The sequence below is a fragment of the Sminthopsis crassicaudata genome, chromosome 4, assembly GCF_048593235.1.
Source record: "Sminthopsis crassicaudata isolate SCR6 chromosome 4, ASM4859323v1, whole genome shotgun sequence".
NCBI lineage: Eukaryota > Metazoa > Chordata > Mammalia > Dasyuromorphia > Dasyuridae > Sminthopsis > Sminthopsis crassicaudata.
In genome coordinates this window covers 81,460,913-81,483,557 of record NC_133620.1, presented here as the reverse complement: position 1 = coordinate 81,483,557, position 22,645 = coordinate 81,460,913, and the positions used below count along the sequence as shown (strand labels likewise).

Here is a 22,645-nt window from a genome sequence, read left to right as displayed (position 1 = left end):
TTTAACCATATCATTTCTGGACTCAAAATCCTGTTAATCCTTTACCATCATGACCAAATATAAAATCCTTTGTCATATAAAACTCTTTATAACTCAGATCCTTCATATCTTTACAGTTTTCTTATATCCTATTGCCTTCTTTATCATTGGTGTTCCAGTCATACTAACTTAGCACAAAACGTTAACTTTCATGCTGTTACCATACTTAGAATTTTATCCTTTCCAATCCTAATTCTCAGAATTAATGACTTCCTTCAAGATTCCATTCACATATACCACTTCCAGGGAACCTTTCTTTCCCTAATATCTTCCCCTACTCCCACAAAGTTATCTTCCATCTATTATGAATTTATCTTGTATTTCTAATATGTAGTTTGTATATATGTGCAAAACTGTAATCTATGTATAATCCTCCCCATTAGAATTTTGTGATTATTAGATTAAGTTCCTTGAGCAAAGGGATTATTTTTAATCTTTATTTTGTCACCACTGCTTAGCACAGTACCTAACACATAGTAATAAATGCCTTTTGATTGATTGAGAGTTGATATGTTCTATCTTCATGTTGATTTGATAAAATCCCTAAATTTATTTGTGTGATAAAGCAATAATTCTATAGTTATTCTACTACTGTTAAACATGGTAACTGTTATTAAATTATAATCATACTATGAAAAACCTTTAGTTAGTCCCAGCTATTTCTAGAATAAAATCATAGTTGAACATTGAAAACCTTCTAAATCCTTCTTCTATATCTGCTGACCTTTCTAGACTTATCTCTCATTAATACCTTTCTAAGTCTCTAAATATATTCCCTATAGCTAACATTCCATTTCTTACCTTTGCCTTTGCACAGGCTATCCCCAATGCCTGAAATGTACTAAGTTCTCAGACTTCTTTCTTCAGACTAAGTTCTTACTTGTTATCCGTAGTTTTCTTCAAATAACAACTCCTACATAAAGTCTTTCCTGTTCTCCCCATTTCTTAGTGATTTCTTCCTTCTCAACTTTTCAAGCAATTGCTTATATGGGTATCAATTGTATGCTCTTAGTAGAATATAAGCTTCTTGAAGGCAGCAAACTTTTGTGTTTCCAGTGCCTATTACATAACCAGTTCTTAATAAATGTTTTAATTGAATTTAAAAGAATAATTTCTGAGTTTTTAAAAATTCTTTTTTGTTCTTCCTTCCTTCCTACCTTCTTTCTTTTATTCCTTCCTCTTTTCCTTTATTCCTTTCCCTATTTTCCTTTCTTTCTGCCCTCCTTCCTTTTTTCTTTCTTTTCCTCCTATTCTCTCCTTCCCCCTTTTCTTCTTTTCTCTTCTCTTCTCTCTCTCTCTCTCTCTCTCTCTCTCTCTCTCTCTCTCTCTCTCTCTCTCTCTCTCTCTCTCTCTCTCTCTCTCTCTTCTCTCTCTCTCTCTCTCTTTCTTTTTTTAATAAAGGGCTTCAAGTCATCCTTCCAGACTATCTACAGGAACGTTTTGTGCAGGCAGCTCTGAGCTATATTGCTTGCAATTCAGAGGGAGAGTTTATTTGTAAAGACAATGATTGCTGGTGTCAATGTGGCTTCAAATTCCCAGAATGCAACTGCCCTTATATGGATATTCAAGCCATGGAAGAAAATCTTCTTCGAATAAGTGAAACCTGGAATGCTTACAACAATGATTTTGAGGAATCAGGTAGGACTTCTTTTTGTTTTATTAAAGCTATAGCCTGTTAGGCTGTCTTTGAATGAGAAATATTTTCTTTACTAATAAATAAGTAAAAATTATATTAGTGTATAGATAGAAATGATCATTACAGCTTGAATATTTGAATCTTTCTAGTCCAGTTCTTCTTCTTCAAACTGGCATTCCTTTAAAAAAATTAAGAAGGCATTATGTGATGTGTTTGGCTATCATTTATAACTTTACATGTACATGGAGTACATGAAGAGTAATGCAAACCATTCCCATTTTCTGTCAAGTCTTTTTTCTCTAATTCTGAAAGTGATTCTTGGGTATTTCCCCAAGGCCATTGAGTGGTTCTTTAATTTTCATGTGAAATTTTCTTTTTGATTTGTGAGGATTGACAAGATTATAGGATTTAGAGCTGAAAGTGACCTTAGAGAACTTCTTGTCTAAAACCTCACTAATAAACATAGAAATTGAGGCCCAGAGATGAAACAACACTTGTACAAAGAAGCATGTAACACCTTCAAAATTTGAACTCAGCTTCTATGACTCCAAATAAGTGCTTCTGGTACAATAACATCTATCTGTTATTAATTAAGGGAAAAATATTAAATCAGACAAACAAATTCCAACTAACAGTACCTTATGTTTTGCCATAATGTATTTGATTATATTTAATGCATTATAGAGAGATTGTCTTGAAGTAGAAGTGTGTGTGATTTTCTAATACATCTGAATTCTCTGATTCGGGATATACATTTTTCATTTGGAACCCATTTTCCAGGACCAAATTGTTGCATATAGACAAACCAGGTTTATTTCTGACTTTGCCTTCACTATTGGTTTTCCTTGATAATATCAGAAGTTGATTTCTTTATCACCACTTATTCTGTCCCTTAAGGCCTTTAGAATTCAGTACCTGTCTAGTTATCTAGAAAAGAGGTTAAAAAAAAAAAAAAAACCTCAGTTACTAAGCAAGTAGTGAAACTAATAATATAGGGATGGAAGACTAACTTTATTTACAATTAATCAGTCAATAAATAAGAAGAACACAAAAGAGTCATATACAAATCCAATAAATAATTACTCTTATGAATCTTACAATGTCATCTTTTCCATCTAGTTGATAAAGGCAAGTATAAAATAATATTTAAAAATTTATGACTACTGTGATAATTGGCTGTAAAGCTAATGCACTGAAAACCCATGAAAAGAGGGAAGTATGCAGCACTGATTTGATTGGGCATATTATATTTTAACTCTGCATTGTACTATGTAATTATGCCTGGTAATTATTTGCTAGTAAAATAGGTCAGGTTGGGGACAGCTAAGTAGCATAGTGGATAGAGACCCAGCCCTGAAGTCAGGAGCATCTGAGTTCAAATGTGACTTCAGACACTTAACACCTCCTAGCTGTGTGACCTTGGGCAAGTCACTTACCCCCAATTGCCTTAGCCTCCCCCCAAAATAGGTCAGGTTTAGGACACAGCTCATATCAGTGGCCGTTCTTTGTAATGTCATCTGTCATCACCAATTGTAGAATGGTTTGGGAAGGGAGGATACTACCATAATGTTCCCTAGACTTTTCAGGGTTATAAAGGCACCTCCAATCCTGCACATGTATATTCAAGTAGACTTATTTGCCTAAGATTAATAAAGAACAAAGACAAAGAGAGTAAAGACAGCCAAAGGCAAAAGTTTGCATAAATGCTAGATGTTCTCAAAACAAAATAGAGGCTTGGTGGATGCTAATGCAATCATATCTTCCCTCATTGGACTATGTGGAAACTGTTAAAATAAGTAATGACACATTTTGGAAGTAGACAGAAAGAGAGAGAGGAACAAATTAATTCCTTTAAACACCCACTATATTATCAGCAATTCCTCCTCAGCAGCCAATTAGGTAGGGAGCAGCACTTCCTCATATCACTATGCCAGCACTTCAGGGATTAGTTATAAGTGGTCAGAAGCTGACTTCCAAGCTTTACAAAGGTAAATATAGAACTAGGAAGAACAATTCTGAGTATATCTTGGCAAATGCCCTTTTCTCCCTGGGCTAGATGGCACAGAGGAAAGACCACCTGTCCAGGAGTCAGGAAAACCTGAGTTCAAATCCAGCCTGAGGCACTTATTAGCTGCACCATCCTGGGCAAATCTTTTAACCCTATTTTCCTTTTTTTACTCATCTGTAAAATGATTTGGAGAAGGAAATGGCAAATGACTGTATTAACTTTGCTAAGAAAATAGTGAATGTGGTCACAAAGAGTTGGGCCCAACTGAAATAACTGAACAACACCAGCACCCTGGAAATGTCTATTTATATCTCTTCTCTCATCTATGCCTTTCAGTTATTTTCTCTCTATTCCTTATTGTATGCCATTTTTTTTTTCTTCTCCATTTTATGTTGACTGGCCTTTGTAAGTACAACTTCAAGGGTGTTGTTGAGACACATATTATGCTTGATTCAATCAATGACCTTAAAATGTCATGATTCAGTTACTCATGTCCAGAGAAAGAATATTTGTTAACATTCAACTAATGCTAATCAAAGTTTCACATTGGAATGTTTGTACTTTGTAAGGAGCGATATTTCACTGCCAAAAGAAAAGCTATTGGATAACCATAACCCTTGCTAACTTTTATTAGGCTCTTCCCCAGGCATATTCTCTAAACAATGTTGTTTTATGCTCCTGCTTCCATATTACTGCTAGCCCTATCTTTTTTTTTTCTTTTATTTATTTTTGTTTGTTTTTTGCTTTTTATTATCACTTTTTATTGACAGAACATATGCCTGGGTAATTTTTTACATCATTATCCCTTGTACTCACTTCTGTTCCAACTTTTCCCTTCCCTCCCTCCACCCTCTCCCCTAGATGGAAGGCAGTCCTATACATGCTAAATATGTTATAGTATATTCTAGACACAATATATGTGTGCAGAACTGAATAGTTCTCTTGTTGCACAAGAAGAATTGGATTCAGAAGGTAAAAATAAACCTGGGAAGAATAACAAAAATGCAAGTAGTCCACATTCATTTCCCAATGTTCCTTTTCTGGGTGTAGCTGATTCTCTCCATCATTGATCAATTGGAACTGAAGTAGATCTTCTCTTTGTCGAAGATATCCACTTCCATCAGAATACATCCTCATACAGCATTATTGTTGAAGTGTATAATGATCTACTGGTTCTGCTCATTTCACTCATTATCAGTTCATGTAAGTCTCTCCAGGCCCTCTGTATTCATCCTTGTATTCATTTCTTACAGAACAATAGTATTCCATAACATTCATATACCACAATTTACCCAACCATTCTCCAGTGGATGGGTATCCATTCATTTTCCAGTTTATAGCCACTACAAAAAGACTGCCAGACCTATCTTATGCTTCCCTATTCTAATTTCTGTCTTTACCCTGTGTCTTGTTACTCTGGCAAGAACAGCATGATTGCTACCTTCTTCATTTTGTATCAATCTCATATAAATATGGTATTATATATTTTTCTTTATATACAAAATTCCTTTAATGCACATTTTAGTCAGGATATTCAGATAAGGTGTTAATATTTTTTTTTTTCCTGGACCTTGATTTCATTGGTATAGGAAGCTGTTGATGAGAAACTCCCTTTACTAATACAGAATGGCATCTACACTACAATTTATAATCTTAGAACATTGTAGAGGGCCAGAACTCTGGAGAAGTATTCTTGAAACAAGATACTTTGTTTCAAGGTGTTAACTCAGTGGAACTGATGAGATGATGGTTCTTTAGTATACATATACTTCATACTTAATATGGTGTTGTAATAGTTCTCTAGTTCACACATATTGAGTATGCCGTAATGATGTAATTGTAATAGGGTATTTAAGGGCTGAGAAGACTGAAATGAGACAATCCATCTTTGACTTAGCCTATAGTGGCTGCCCTGCCTTCATCACTTCTCCATTAAAACCAAGGACTTGGGCTGATCTGGAGGTCCTCCAGAGAGCTAGTCCAGACATTACAGAAACTTCCCGAGGTACTGAGAGTATAAATGAATCAGTCTCTCTGTATCTGTTTGTTGTCTATCTATTCCCTTCCCTTCTCTCTCTCTCTTTTTCCTAGCTACCTGAGAATTAGGGAAAAGAGTAGAAACTATATCAGAATATCCAGACTTAGTGAAAGGTGGACTTTTTTGAGCATCCATAAAATTTTTTAAAGCACCAAATACAATTTAAAAGTTTAAAAGGGAATATTATTGTATCTATACCTTATGTATGCATGTATACATGTATATTTATAATAAAATAAAAAATTATATCATAGAATCTTAAAAGTTGAAGGAAAGGTTTATTAAGCAGTATGTGATAGACAGTATGCAACGCACAAAGAAAGCCAATGAATAGCTCAGGGATTTTACTAAATAAGGGCTGACATGATCCCATTCATACTTTAGAAAGATTAATTTTGCCAACTGAGTCGATGCTAGACAATAGGTAGAGGAAAATTTAAGGTGGCAAGACCATTCAGGAGACTATTGTATTAGTTCAGGTATGAGAGGATAATCTTTTGTAGCAAGCAACATGCAAAAACTAAGTACAGACATGATATAAATAGAATAAATTGAATACATTAAATGTATACAAGATATTCAGTTCAAGATATTGAAGGAAAAATAGAGAAGAAGATGATTTGGGAAAATATTCCAGGCATGGGAAAGAGCCAGTGAAAATTTGCCAGGTCTAGAGATGGGAAAGTCATGGGACAGTAGCAGCAAAGAGGGCAGTTTTATTGGATCTCAGAGCATTCAAATGGAGTAAGGTGTCAAAAGACCAGAAAGATAGAAGAGTGACAGCTTGTGAAGAGCTTTGAATGCCAAAAAGAGGATTTTATATTTCATCCTAGAAGTGATAAGGAGCCAAAGCAGTTTTTTTTTTAAATAGAGCCTTATATGATCAGATCTGTGGTTTAGGAAGATTAATTTGACAGTTGAGTCAAGGATGAATGTTAGTGGGAAAAGATTTGAGGTGGTATTAAGGCTATTACATTGTTCCAGGTATGAAAGGATAAAAAGTCTGTACCATAGAAATGGCAGTATCAGAAGAGAGAAAGAGAATGTATTTGAAACATGTTGCAAAAAGGAAAATCAAGAGTTGACAACAATTTATAAATGGGTAGCTGAAAGAAAGTGAGCAATTGAGGATGATACTAGTTTATAAGCCTGAATATTTGGTGGCACATCTGGTTCAGGATTAAGTCCTTAGCTTTTTGGGTTCAAAAAATTGATTTAATAAGTTCTTATTCATTTTGTTACATTTATTTGTTACCAAAATCTTCTTTCCCTGCAGCTTCACTCTGTGACATGTTGAATTTCAGTTATATAGCTTATCTGGCATTAATTACTGAGATACTTTCTGATGACAGCATTCTACTGTCCTAAGTGGTATATAGACAACAATCATTAATGAGTTAGAACAATTACTTTTAAAAATTACTTATTAATTTGAGAATGGTGGTTACTAATCTTGTCCTTAAATTTTAGATAGACTTTTTGGGCCTCTATTTACTAATTCCATCAACCATGTAATTTTAAAAAATCAAACACAGTTGTTTAAAATTAGACAGACTATACAGACAGAAAAGACTGATTCATTTAAATTCTCAATGCCACCAAAAATTTTCTAATAATTTGTAATTTATAATTTCTACTGCTCACCAACAGTATGTTCTACCAGTGAAAGAACATTAAGATATGTTTATTAAATGTAAAACTATTCTTTTTAATTAATTAATAATTTAAGTAAAATTATTAATATCTTCCTGATTATTATCCTACAAACTTGCCAGTACAAACAGAACATGTGAAGTAATATTATTCTCAAAATCAGTGCTACAGGATTATTTTACAGGCAAATGATCAAATGATCTAATAAGATCCCTCTAAGATTTCCATTAATAAGCTCTTGTAGATCAAGTTCTCCCTAAACCACATAATTATTTTATAAGAAATTTGGGAATATACTAGTACATGTTATACTAAAATATAGAGCACTTATTTTATCTATATTTATCTTTACTCTAGACATTATTCTTTCATTCACTCATTCTCTCATTCAGTAAGACTGTATTAAGTGCCAAACATTATGTAATAAATGTGAACTTTACGCTAGTGATGAATATCTGAGGAATATTTCCCCAATTTAGGGTTAATATAATATTTTAAAGTAAAATAATCACTGTAGAAGTGTTATTTCAGTCATGGAATGTTCTTTATGCATTACCCTCTATTTCATCACAATGGAATTTACAAAGAATCTCTGATAGCTTTGAGGACAAAGCTTATCTTTTATATTCCAGAAGAATAAATAGGATAAAAGAACTATTGCTGGAGTTACTTGGGGCAATGACAAGAGTAGGAAAGGACTCATGGTACCTTGGGGCTGCTGTAGTTGCTGGTGAAACTCTAAATGGGTTATATGGAAGGAAATTGACCTGCTTTTTCATTTCTCTTGCTGATGGCAATCTACTAGTAGCATTTGGAAATTTTACTTCTTGAATCCCCCTGTAGGGATCCCAGGGTACAAATGATGCTCTAGTTTGAATGTAATTTTTTTTTTTCATGCCCAGAGCTCACTCCATTTATACTCAGAACATTCCATGCCACAGTATTTTCTGATTTTTAATAACTAAGTTTTGTAAAGTTTTTGAACATCTTCATACTTTATAATGGATTATGAATATTTGTGTAGAATTAATAAGCACACCAAAGAATTGATTACTTCTTTAAAAATTTCTTTATTGAAAAGCTGGCAAGGATTTATAATAACTTGCAAATGTAGGAAAATAGAAACAGATTATGTGAAAGTATAAGTGAAATATTGAGATCAGCATTTTCCCAGGGTAAAATAAAAGTCCTTTTGTATGTATAGTATGTATTATTCACTATTAACATATTAGTTAAACATCCCCCTTTTAAGCACAAAGACAATAAATAACTAGAAATTTCAAATTTAGATCATATTAAATCATAGGCTGATTTATTCATCAATCCTCACTTCAACTACTTCTTTAATCAGTATATTTTTCTGGTTTTGAGGTGACTTTTGAATTATTTTTCTCCTAACACTTATTCTTCTAAAGAAATTCCCAATTTCTATCATAGAAATCACTGCCAGTCACTTAATAAAAACTTATTAAATTCTTACTATGTAACAGACACTAAGTTCTGAGGTTAGAAAAAGAGACAAAGGATAAAGACAATCTCTGTTTTTAAGATGCTTACAATTGAATGGGTGAGACAACATGCAATACATTCATTACTAGTTATGTTAGAGCAATAAGCCATCCTTCTAATCTCCATATTTTATAACTTTGACTTTGTCCAACTCCTCACTCTCCCTTATTCTCCATCTAATGAGTTACCAAAACTTTCCCTTTCTTAATCAACCATAATTATCACATCTTTATCCTTCTCAAAGCTTTCTTGGCCACCTGTTGGTCTCTGGTCTGGATTGTTACAATGATCTCCTCAATGTTCACATTGCCTCAAGTCTTTCCTATTTCAGTGCATAGTCCACAGAGTGACAAAGGTAGCTTAAGGGCTGATCTGGCCTTATCTGTCCCTACTCAAAACCTCCTTTCTGTATAAATCCTCTTTTAAAAACACCAGAGACTTAACAGATTAGATTTAATACTTTTTTTTTCTTCAAATTTTAGTTCCCTGAGAAATCAAGTACTTTGTATAGTCAGTCTTTTCATAGTTAGACTTTTTTTTCATAAATTTTAAATAACTGACTACCTAGATAGTTGGGGAGAAGAATTTGAAAAGAATGAAAATGTTGGAGGGAAAAAAAAATTAAGTATAACTGGATTGATATTGGAAAAGAGAATTTATGAAAAAGGGTTGCCTGAAAGAAAAACAGGCATTATTCAAAAGAGATTGGTGGAAAGATAGAGTTACAGAATATATGGAGAAATTGAATACTAGAGAACTTCCTAGGTTTACATGGTATACTAACTCAGATAAAAAGCAGAAACATTGGATAAAATTAGCTATCCATACAAATATTTATGCATGTCTACATCAGAACACGTTCTCCTGACTATCCTGAAGACAAAATCAATAAGAACAATCCCTGTAAGGTTCAATTTATATTGAAATAACAAATACAGTCATATTAAAGCTTATTTAAATAAGATGGTCAGAAAAAAACATATTTCTATGCATTTTTTGTAAGCTCCATACAAGTCTTATCTAAAGCAATTAAAGATTCAGCTTAGCTCTCTGGATCATAAATTATTGTGAAAGAATTGTGATGCTGTTCTTGCATTTAGCAAAAATTCCAAAGGTCTTATGAATATTTTTAGAAGTTTTTTTGATACTTTTTAGAAATTAGTCCACTATAAAAACTCTATACTTTAAAATTCATACTTACTTAGTATATAATAAATTAAAACTTTCTTGTACTTTGTGATAGTCCACATTACTTTATTAACCCATATGATATTCAATTTAAATAAAAGATTACATTATTTAAGCACTTATGAATGACAGTTGAAGAAACCTTCTTATGGAAATTGCTTGAATGCAGCTACTAGAAAACTCTTTTCTTTCTGATATGTTAGCTGAAAATAATTGTACTATTTAATATAATGATCAGAAAACATCATGAATGCTACTCTGTTGCATATTTTAAGAATTAGATTGGGCTGATTTGATTTGTACTATACTTTCCACCTCTATAGCAGCTATTTTTCTTCCTTATATTGCTTACCTTCAATATGCTAGAGCAGGGGGGCGGAGCCAAGATGGCGGAGAAGAAACACGCTACTCAGTGAACGTCCTCACTCCCTCACAACCAATTAGATAAATTAAGTCTCAAAATTAGCTCAGGACTGATAGATACCACAAGGACTGGAAGCACGACTTACCAGCTGAAGAGAATCTGGAGTTTCAACAGGAAAGGTCAGTTCTCAGGGGAGGAATAAGAAAGACCAGCACAGACGGTGGGGTAGGGGCACACTGCGCCCATTGCGCTGGGAGGGGCTCTGGGATCAGAGAAGCCACTGAGGTAAGGGAATCTGGCACGGGCTGTTAGCTCTTCTCTGCTAATTATTTAGCAGTTCAGAAGAGAAAGCCAAAATATTTTAAAACTCAGATTAGATTCCCCCCCCCCCACCCTGGGGCAGACTCGGCACCAGGGGGTGTGGCCTCAGCTACCTCCTGAGAATAGTTAAGAGACTGACAAGTGGGTGGATACGGCCCAAGGCAACACACACTGCCTAGCTTAGCTGGAGGGAGTGGAACTCAGCTCCAGGAAGTCCCAGAGAAGCGGAACCTTTGAACTAGGGACCGCGGTTTCTGGCAGACACTTCCAGTTTGAGCGCAGGGGCTTCTTACGTCACCTGCTGCAGACACCCACTCCCCACCCGGACACATAGCCTGGGCTTCCTGCAGTCTTCACTATTCTACGCCCTCGAAGCACAGCAGTGCTAATCACCTCTGAGGCACTTCCAGGGAGGGGGTGGGGAACTCTCTCCCAGAGCTCTCTCTTAGCTTGGGCGCAGGGGCCGCTGCATCCATCCGGTCTGGGAGGAAGCTGGTAAAGAAGTAAATAATTTCCTACCCCAGGGACAGACCCCAAAACATTTTTTAAGTATGAGCAAAAAAGCTAGAAAAACTATAGATTCCTTCTATACAGAGAAAGAGCGGGTATCCAACCCCGAGGAAGTTAACAGCAAAGATTCAGAAGATAACAACCTAAAGGGGAACGATTCCTGCCCCCCATCACATAACTCTCTCCTAGAAGAAGCTCTTAAGAAATTGAGGGAGATTGAAGAAAAATGGGGCAAGGAAAGGGAAGTTATGATAGAAAATAACAACGTCCTGAAATTGGAGTTGGAAAAAATAAAGAATTCACAGGAGATGCAGGGAAACAAAATTAGTGAATTAGAAAAGGTTAAAAAAACACAGGAAAGTAGGATTTCTGAATTGGAAAAGATAAAAAAGTCTCAAGAAAATAGAATTTCTGAATTGGAAAAAGAAAATAATTCTCATAAAAAAAAAAATTAGGGAAATGGAAAAAAATTCAATAGAGCAAAATAATTCATTTAAAAACGAAATTGGGCATTTACAAAAAGAACTAAAAACTGTGAAAGAAGAAAATAACTCCTTAAAAGTCAGGATGGAACAAATAGAAATGAATGATTCACAGAGAACCCAAGAATCAGTCAAACAAAACAAAAAAAATGAGAAGCTGGAGAACAACGTCAAATACTTACTGGGAAAATCTATAGACCTGGAAAATAGATCTAGGAGAGATAATCTGCGGATTATTGGACTTCCAGAAAACTATGACCAAAAAAAGAGCCTAGATTCTATTTTACAGGAAATTATCAAAGAGAACTGTCCAGAGATAATAGAAACAGAAGGGAAAGTAGATGTGGAAAGAATTCATCGAACTCCTTCTGAAATAGACCCTAAAAAAAGAACACCACGGAATATTGTGGCTAAGCTGCAGAATTACCACACAAAGGAGAAAATCCTGCAAGCAGCTAGAAAAAAACAATTTAAATACCAAGGTGCCACAATAAGGGTCACCCAAGATCTGGCTGCCTCCACATTAAAAGATAGAAGGGCCTGGAACCTGATATTCCGTAAGGCAAAAGATCAAGGACTGCAACCAAGAATGAACTACCCAGCTAAGTTTAGCATCTTTTTCCACGGAAGAAGATGGTCATTCAATGAAACAGAGGAATTCTATATGTTTCTAAGAAAAAAACCAGACTTAAACAAAAAATTTGATCTACATCCACAAGACTGAAGAGAAACAGAAAAAGGTACACAGAACCCTTGAGAACTGTAACTCTGTTGTGGGTATATAAAAAATACTCAAGGATAATTTGATTTTACTGATATAAAAGAAAAAAAGGGGGGTGTAGTAAAGGGAAGGAGGTCGGTTCAGAAAAAGGGGAAGGAGTGATAAAAAGAGGGAAACTACATCCCAGGAAGAGACATAGAAAATACACCATATCTGAGGGAACTTAGTGAGGGGGAGAATCATTGTGTGAATCTTACTCTCATCAGAAGAGGCTCAAAGAGTAAATAATTAACATATTTGTTTTTCAGAGAATTTTCTCTCACCTCATTAAAAGGGGGGAAAGGAAAAGGGAAAAGGAAAAGGGGAATAAGTGAAGGGACTTGGAGGGAGGGGGGAGGGATCCTAAAAAAAAAAAAAAGAGGGAGGGTTGCGCGTCACAAGGGGGGTCTGTAAATTAAATATCGGGGAGGGGGATCAGGGGGGTCAAGGGAAAAAAGCATAATCTGGGGATAATACGATGGCAGGAAATACAGAATTAGTAATTTTAACTGTAAATGTAAATGGGATGAACGATCCCATCAAACGGAGACGGATAGTAGATTGGATCAAAAAGCAGAACCCTACAATATGTTGCCTACAGGAAACACACTTAAAGCAGGGAGATACATACAGAGTAAAGGTAAAAGGTTGGAACAGAGCCTATTATGCTTCAGGTAAAGCCAAAAAAGCAGGGGTAGCTATCCTTATCTCAGATCAAGCAAAAGCAGAAGTAGATCTCGTTAAAAAAGATAAGGAAGGAAACTATATCCTGCTGAAAGGTAGCATAAATAATGAAGCCATATCAATACTAAACATATATGCACCAAGTGGTATAGCATCTAACTTTCTAAAGGAAAAGTTAAGAGAACTGCAAGAAGAAATAGACAGTAAAACTATAATAGTGGGAGATCTCAACCTTGCACTCTCAGATTTAGACAAATCAAACCACAAAACAAACAAGAAAGAAATTAAAAAAGTAAATAGAACATTAGAAAAACTAGGTATGATAGACCTTTGGAGAAAACTGAATGGCAATAGGAAGGAATATACTTTCTTCTCAGCAGTTCATGGATCCTATACAAAAATTGACCATATACTAGGACATAAAGATCTCAAAATTAAATGTAGGAAGGCAGAAATAATAAATGCCTTCTTCTCAGATCACAATGCAATAAAAGCTACATTCAGTAAAAAGTTAGGGGTAAATAGACCAAAAAGTAATTGGAAACTGAATAATCTCATCTTAAAGAATGACTGGGTGAAAGAGCAAATTATAGAAACAATTAACAATTTCACCCAAGATAATGATAATGATGAGACATCATATCAAAATCTTTGGGATGCAGCTAAAGCGGTAATAAGGGGAAATTTTATATCTTTAGAGGCTTATTTGAAGAAAATTGAGAAAGAGAAGATTAACGAATTGGGCTTACAACTTAAAAGGCTAGAAAAAGACCAAATTATAAACCCCCAACCAAAAATTAAACTCGAAATACAAAAATTAAAAGGAGAAATCAATAAAATTGAAAGTAAAAAAACTATTGAATTAATAAATAAAACCAAGAGTTGGTTTTATGAAAAAGCCAATAAAATAGATAAACCTTTGGTAAATTTGATCAAAAAAAAGAAAGAGGAAAATCAAATTGATAGTCTTACAAATGAAAAGGGGGATCTTTCCACCAATGAAGAGGAAATTAGAGAAATAATAAGGAGTTACTTTGCCCAACTTTATGCCAATAAATTTGATAACTTAAGTGAAATGGATGACTTCCTCCAAAAATATAGGCTCCCTAGATTAACAGAGGAGGAGATAAATTGCTTAAATAGTCCCATTTCAGAAAAAGAAATAGAACAAGCTATTAATCAACTCCCCAGGAAAAAATCACCAGGGCCAGATGGATTCACATGTGAATTCTACCAAACATTTAAAGAACAATTAGCCCCAATGTTATATAAATTATTTGAAAAAATAGGGGATGAAGGAGTCCTACCAAATTCCTTTTATGACACAGACATGGTACTGATACCTAAACCTGGTAGATCGAAAACTGAGAAAGAAAATTATAGACCAATCTCCTTAATGAATATTGATGCTAAAATCTTAAATAAGATATTAGCAAAAAGACTTCAGAAAATCATCTCCAAGATAATACACTATGATCAAGTAGGATTTATTCCAGGAATGCAGGGCTGGTTTAATATTAGGAAAACTATTAATATAATTGACCATATTAATAATCAAATTAATAAGAACCATATGATCATCTCAATAGATGCAGAAAAAGCATTTGACAAAATCCAACATCCATTCCTACTAAAAACTCTTGAGAGTATAGGAATAAACGGATTATTCCTTAGAATAATCAGGAGTATATATTTAAGACCGTCAGTAAGCATAATATGCAATAGAAATAAACTGCAACCTTTCCCAGTAAGATCAGGAGTGAAACAAGGTTGCCCACTATCACCATTACTATTCAATATAGTACTAGAAACGCTAGCCTCGGCAATAAGAGCCGAGAAAGAGATTCAAGGAATTAGAGTAGGAAATGAGGAAATTAAACTATCACTTTTTGCAGATGACATGATGGTATACTTAGAGAACCCCAAAGACTCTGCTAAAAAGCTACTAGAAATAATTCAAAATTTCAGCAAAGTGGCAGGATACAAAATAAATCCACATAAATCCTCGGCATTTTTATATATCACTAACAAAATGCAACAGCAAGAGATACAAAGAGAAATTCCATTCCAAACAAATGTTGATAGTATAAAATATTTGGGAATCCATCTACCAAAGAAAAGTCAGGAATTATATGAGAAAAATTACAAAACACTTGCCACAAAAATAAAATCAGATTTAAATAATTGGAAAGACATTCAGTGCTCTTGGATAGGCCGAGCGAATATAATAAAGATGACAATACTCCCCAAACTAATCTATTTATTTAGTGCTATACCAATCAGACTCCCAAGAAACTATTTTAATGACCTAGAAAAAATAACAACAAAATTCATATGGAAGAATAAAAGGTCAAGAATTGCAAGGGAACTAATGAAAAAAAACTCAGAGGAAGGTGGTCTAAGTGTACCTGATCTAAAGCTATATTATATAGCAGCAGTCACCAAAACCATTTGGTATTGGCTACGAAATAGACCGGTAGATCAGTGGAACAGATTAGATACAAAGGACAAAAAAGGGTACATCTATAGCAATCTAATCTTTGACAAACCCAAAGATTCCAACATTAGGGATAAAAATTCATTATTCGGAAAAAACTGTTGGGAAAACTGGAAATTAGTATGGCAGAAATTAGATATGGATCCACACTTAACACCATATACCAAGATAAGATCAAAATGGGTCCATGATTTAGGCATAAAGAGGGAGATAATAAATAGATTAGAGGAACAGAGGATAATCTACCTCTCAGACTTGTGGAGGAGGAAGGAATTTATGACCAGAGGAGAACTAGAGATCATTATTGATCACAAAATAGAAGATTTTGATTACATCAAACTAAAAAGTTTCTGTACAAATAATACTAATGCAAACAAGATTAGAAGGGAAGTAACAAATTGGGAAAATATTTTTAAAAACAAAGGTTCTGACAAAGGTCTCATTTCCAAAATATATAGAGAACTGACCATAATTTATAAGAAACCAAACCATTCTCCAATTGATAAATGGTCAAAGGATATGAACAGACAATTCTCAGAGGAAGAAATTGAAACTATATCCACTCACATGAAAGAGTGTTCCAAATCACTACTGATCAGAGAAATGCAAATTAAGACCACTCTGAGATACCACTACACACCTGTCAGATTGGCTAAGATGACAGGAACAAATAATGACAAATGTTGGAGGGGATGTGGGGAAATTGGGACACTAATGCATTGCTGGTGGAGTTGTGAAAGAATCCAGCCATTCTGGAGAGCAATCTGGAATTATGCCCAAAAAGTTATCAAACTGTGCATACCCTTTGACCCAGCAGCGCTACTACTGGGATTATATCCCAAAGAAATACTAAAGAGCGGAAAGAGACATATATGTGCCAAAATGTTTGTGGCAGCTCTTTTTGTTGTAGCTAGAAACTGGAAGATGAATGGATGTCCATCAGTTGGAGAATGGTTGGGTAAATTGTGGTATATGAAAGTTATGGAATATTATTGCTCAGTAAGAAATGACCAGCAGGAGGAATACAGAGAGGGTTGGAGAGACTTAAATCAACTGATGCTGAGTGAAATGAGCAGAACCAGAAGATCACTGTATACTTCAACAACGATACTGTATGAGGATGTATTCTGATGGAAGTGGAAATCTTCAACATAAAGAAGATCCAACTCACTTCCAGTTGATCAATGATGGACAGAGGTAGATACACCCAGAGAAGAAACACTGGGAGGGGAATGTAAATTGTTAGCACTAATATCTGTCTGCCCAGGTTGCATATACCTTCGGATTCTAATGTTTATTGTGCAACAAGAAAATGATATTCACACACATGTATTTTACTTAGACTATATTGTAACACATGTAAAATGTATGGTATTGCCTGTCGTCGGGGGGAGGGAATAAGGGAGGGGGGGTAATTTGGAAAAATGAATACAAGGGATAATATTATAAAATATATATATATATAATAAAAAAAAATTAAAAAAAAAAAAAAAAAAAAAAAAAAAGAATGTATAACAAAGATTCCAAATGGAAAAAAAAAAAAAAAAAAAAAAAAAAAAAAAAAAAATGCTAGAGCAGGTCCTTTTTTTCCCCTTTCTAATTATGAATTCATGACAAAGCCTGAACTCCTCATTAATGTGAACTTTACTATTTATATAATATTGAAAGGAATTCTTCAAGGATTAAAGATAATTTCTCCCTCCCTTGTTTGAATTATAATAAATAAATAACATTTTCATTTTTAATATATGGTAACACTAATAAATCATCTCAGAGTTACTAGAAACTCATATATCCCTGACATGAAAAAAATGTTCTTCTATATACATTTAAAAAACAAATAACAGGAACATTTATGTTGTTTGGTGAATTCTTTAAATAAATATAAAAATCATATCCAAGCAGAAAAGTAAAGCACAATTTTAATCTGTGAATCTGAAACGCAGATAATTGTACACTGAAAGGCTCCTGTAGGTACTAGTCCTGTAGGTATGACCCTAAAATAGTCATGTATATTCCCCAGCTTTCAGTTCCTAGACATGTAAGATTGGATTATATGATCTGCAAACTTCAGTTCCACTGTAGACAGTAAGATTTTAAATGACCTTGCAAATATAAGCACCACTTTTCTATAATGCATAATTTCATGGCTAACTCTAGGTACTTATATGCATATACCTGAATGCATAACAAAGTTCTTACATAGGTATATATCTTATAAAATGTTGAATTTAAGATTTTTGGAAGGAAAAGGAAATGGCTTTCTTCTACCACACACACACAGAAATTCACATATATAAGTTGATGTCAAAATGGAAATCCAGAATGAAGGAGTTCTTCCATTGGGAGTGAGATAACTTGTCTCAACAGAGGGAGGAGGAAAAGAAGGGAAGGGAGGGAAGGAAAGAGAGACAAACAGAGAAAAAGAGAGAGAGAGACTGAGAGAGACAGAGAAAGAGAGAGACAGAGACAGAGACAGAGAAAGAAAGAGATAGAGACAAAGAGAGAAAGAGACAGAGACAGTCAAAGACAGACAGACAGACACACACACACACACACACACAGAAACACAGATACAGACACAGTCCCAGACATAGGTATAGGGACACGCATAGAGGCAGAGGCAGAAAGATAGAGGCAGAAAAAGAGAAAAAGAGACAGACAGAGACAGAGATAAAGGGAAAGAGACAGAAAGAGACACAGACAAATAGAGAGATACAGATGCAGAAAGAGACAGAGACAAAGAGAAAAATAGAGACAGAGAAAGACAGACACAGAGAGAACTACATTTCATTGAAGGGGAAAATTTCCTGAAGTTTCTACTGTGGTGATCTGGGAACAGGCAGATGATAGATACTACTAGTTGCTCTCATATCAGCTTCTTCCTAAAATCTCATTCTCTTCAACAACTTGAATTCAACTTCAGCAACTTGAAGTGTTGTCCCAATATCTAGCTAGTTTTCAATTACTAATTTTTGAAAATCTAGTTATCGGTTTTTGTAGATACTTTTAGGTAAATGTGTTTTTTATCCTTTGATACTAAATGGTGTACTGAAAAATCCCTTTGTTCTATTTTTGTTCCAGTTTTCCATTTTGTTAGAATCTCTTATGATACAGTCTTTAAGTGAAGGCAGTTTAAAGAAAGAGAATTAGAATCTAGAGAATGTTGCTTCTAAGATAGAAATGATAGAAAATTGTGGTGTTAGAGTACTGGGCTTGAAATTAGAAAATGTGGTTTGGGTCTTAGATCAATCATTACATGACTTTGAAAATATCACTTGATCTATCTAAACTTCAATTTCCTTGTTTTAAAAATAGTTATATTTATACTACTTACTTCACAGGGTTGTGAGTACAAAAATATGTAAATTTTGATGTGTGAGATGGCTCTCCAATCTCAACAAAATAGAGACTCCTTCCACCTCCACCTCCTGGTGGTGGAGATCATAAGCTACCAATATCTTGTTTTCTTTGTGAATCAAGTCCATGTCTTTCAGTAAATCCTCCATAAGCATGCACCCAATGAGTTGAAACATTTCTCTAGATCTTTCAACATTTCATAGATACTAATGGAGGACAAAGGCTTTACATTATTCTCTCTCTCTCTCTCTCTCTCTCTCTTTCTCTCATATATATCTGTCTCTTTTTCTCTGTCTCTTGACAATTTTTTAAGTCCTTACTTTCTATGGTCAATCACATTCTTTACTTCATTGGTAATGTGTTACAGGCTTCTCATCTCCATCAAGTCTTTCGTTTGCCTATTAGCTCACCAGTAATTTTAATTTTTTGAGGGCTAAAATTTTATGATGTGTAGTCATACTGCATAACCAACAAAAGTTGAGATATTTCAAAGTTAGACCTTTGTTTTAGAGAAAAATTGAAATAAACTGAAGTAATGTGAAATTGCGTTCATTGAAAAAAAATTGAAATATAAGCATTGCACAGTTCTCCAAAGGCAATCCTGCCTGCTTTCCTCAAGTCATGGTTTAGATAGTGTCCAATGAAAATTTATGAACTGATAAAACAACATTATTGGTTATCCACAAAACTGTTATGCCTATAATGCACTCTATAAATATGAACTAATGTGAATATAGTCACCATAGATATGGTAACTTCCTATAGTTCTGTTTCCATCAGTAACTGGCTTAATCATTTAAAATGAATTAGCTGGTCATTTATAGAATCAATTCAAATTTATTTAGTTCATCAAATTGGTATTAGGTACTTCCTATATACAAGGCAATTTGCTTGCTGTCTGGAATAGAAAGAAAAGAAACAAGGATTTTCACATGTACATGTAATCTAAAGTTTTACCAAATGTGTGAATTTTTTCCATAAGAGTTCTACTGTCATGTAGCCTCAGCTTGTAGTTGGAAAGTTCTTGGTCAAATTAACAAAGATTTTTATATTAATTAGTTTTCATTGTATTGAGCAATTGTATATTGAGCATTATATTGAGTAATATGAATGAACTAGCTATAATTTCAAATTTTATGAGAATGAACTGGCAGGGAAAAGTACTAAATGTGCTTTTAGGCTGCATGAAGAGGCAGCATCCATAATATAAGAATTCTGATAAAATCTTACTTAAATGTTTAATCAAATGTAGAAGATATACTGCCATGTCCTACCAAGCTGAAAAATTTTCAGATATGTGATTGTTGAAAGCCAAACTTTTCTTTCAGCTCAGCTATATTTATAGAGGTAAACAACTAGGTCAGATAAAAGATGTTACATATTTTTGGCCATAGACTTCAAAAGACCATCACTAAAGGTGTTATATAGAGATAGAGAAAATATTACCAATTAAAATACAACTCTGAGAACTTTTAAGTAATGAAAAATATATAGAGGCAAAAGTTTTGCTATGCTTTTCCATGATCAAATCATGTCTAGAATATTGTGGTTGTTCTTGACACCAGATTTTAGTAAGAACAACAACAAATTTCATCACATAATTAAGCAAACAAATGGAGTGTCAAAGGACCTGGAGATCATGCCACATGAGAACTGGCTAAAATAAAATAAAATAAAATAAAGATGTAAGGCAGAAATAGTAAATGCATCCTTTTCAGACCATGATGCAATGAAAATTGCATTCAATAAAAAGCCAGGGGAAAATAGACCAAACATAATTGGAAACTAAATATTCTTATACTAAAGAATGGGTGAAACAGCAAATCATAGACATAATTAATAACGTCACCCAAGAAAATGACAATAATGAGATATCACATCAAAATGTGTGGGATGCAGTAATAAGGGGAAATTTTATATCTCTACAGGCCTACTTGCATAAAATAGAGAAAGAGAAGGTCAATGAATTGGGCTTGCAACTAAAATTTCTAGAAAAGAAACAAATTAAAAGCCCCCAATCAAACACTAAACTTGAAATTCTAAAAATAAAAGGTGAGATTAATAAAATTGAAAGTAGAAAAAAAAAACATACTATTGAATTAATTAAAAAACTAAGAGTTGGTTCTATGAAAAAACCAACAAAATATATAAACACAGTAAATCTGATTAAAAAAACGAAAGAGGAAAATCAAATTTTTAGTCTTAAAAATGAAAAGGGAGAACTCACCACTAATAAAGAGGAAATTAGAGCAATAATTGGGAATTACTTTGACCAGCTTTATGCCAATAAATTCAATAACTTAAATGAAATGGAAGAATACCTTAAAAAATATAGCTTGCTCAGATTAACAGAGGAAGAAGTAAATTGGTTAAATAGTCCCATCTTAGAAAAAGAAATAGAACAAGGTATTAATCAGCTCCCTAAGAAAAGATCCCCAGGACCAGATGGATTTACTTGTGAATTCTACCAAACATTTAAAGGACAATTAACTGCAATGCTATATGAACTATTTGAAAAAATAGGGATTGAAGGAGTCCTACCAAATTCCTTTTATGACACAGACATGGCATTGATACCTAAACCAGGTAGGTTGAAAAGAGAGAAAGAAATTTTAGACCAATCTCCCTAATGAATGTTGATGCTAAAATCTTAAATAAAATATTAGCAAAAAGATTACAGCAAAACACTCCCAGGATAATAAACTATAACCAAATAGGATTTATACCAGAAATGCAGGGCTGGTTCAATATTAGGAAAAGTATTAGCATAATTGACTATATCAATAACCAAATGAGCAAAAATCATACAATCATCTGAATAGATGCAGAAAAAGCATTTGATAAAATCCAGCATCCATTCCTAATAAAAACACTTGAGAGTATAGGAATAAATGTACTTTTCCTTAAAATAGTCAGGAGCATATAATTAAAACCATCAGTAAGCATCATATGTAATAGGAATAAACTGGAACCATTTCCAGTAAGATCAGGAGTGAAACAAGGTTGCTCACTATCACTATTACTAATCAATATTGTATTATAAACACTAGCCTTGGCAATAAGAGTCAAGAAAAAAGATTAAAGAAATTAGAGTAGGTAATGAGGAAACCAAACTATCACTCTTTGCAGATGATATGATGGCATACTTAGAGAGCCCCAGAGATTCTACTAAAAAGCTATTAGAAATAATTCACAACTTTAGCAAAGTTGCAGGATACAAAATAAATCCTCCTAAATCTTCAGCATCTTTATACATCACCAAGAAAATCCAACAGCAAGAGATACAAAGAGAAATTCCATTCAAAATAACTGTCAATAGTATAAAATATTTGGGAATCTATCTACCAAAGGAAAACCAGGAATTATATGAGCAAAATTATAAAACACTTTCCACACTAATAAAGTCAGATATAAACAATTGGGAAAATATTAAATGCTCTTGGATAAGTTGAGTAAATATAATAAAGATGACAATACTCCTTAAACTACTCTATTATTTTAGTGCTGTGCCAATGAGACTCCCAAGAAACTATTTTAATGACCTAGAAAAAAATAACAAAATTCATATGGAAGAACAAAAGGTCGAGAATTTCAAG

At 33.8% G+C, this 22,645-nt stretch overlaps 1 protein-coding gene across 5 annotated transcripts in view; it reads left to right on the top strand.

Moving 5' to 3' along the window:
• Nucleotides 1-22,645, top strand: part of BRINP3 (BMP/retinoic acid inducible neural specific 3) — a 510,141-nt gene that overhangs the window by 366,468 nt on the left and 121,028 nt on the right. For all 5 annotated transcript variants that reach the window (XM_074308611.1, XM_074308613.1, XM_074308612.1 and 2 more), the window contains exon 6: nt 1,441-1,677. In XM_074308611.1, coding sequence (XP_074164712.1) covers nt 1,441-1,677 — 237 coding nt within the window. The remainder of the gene's footprint in view (nt 1-1,440; nt 1,678-22,645) is intronic.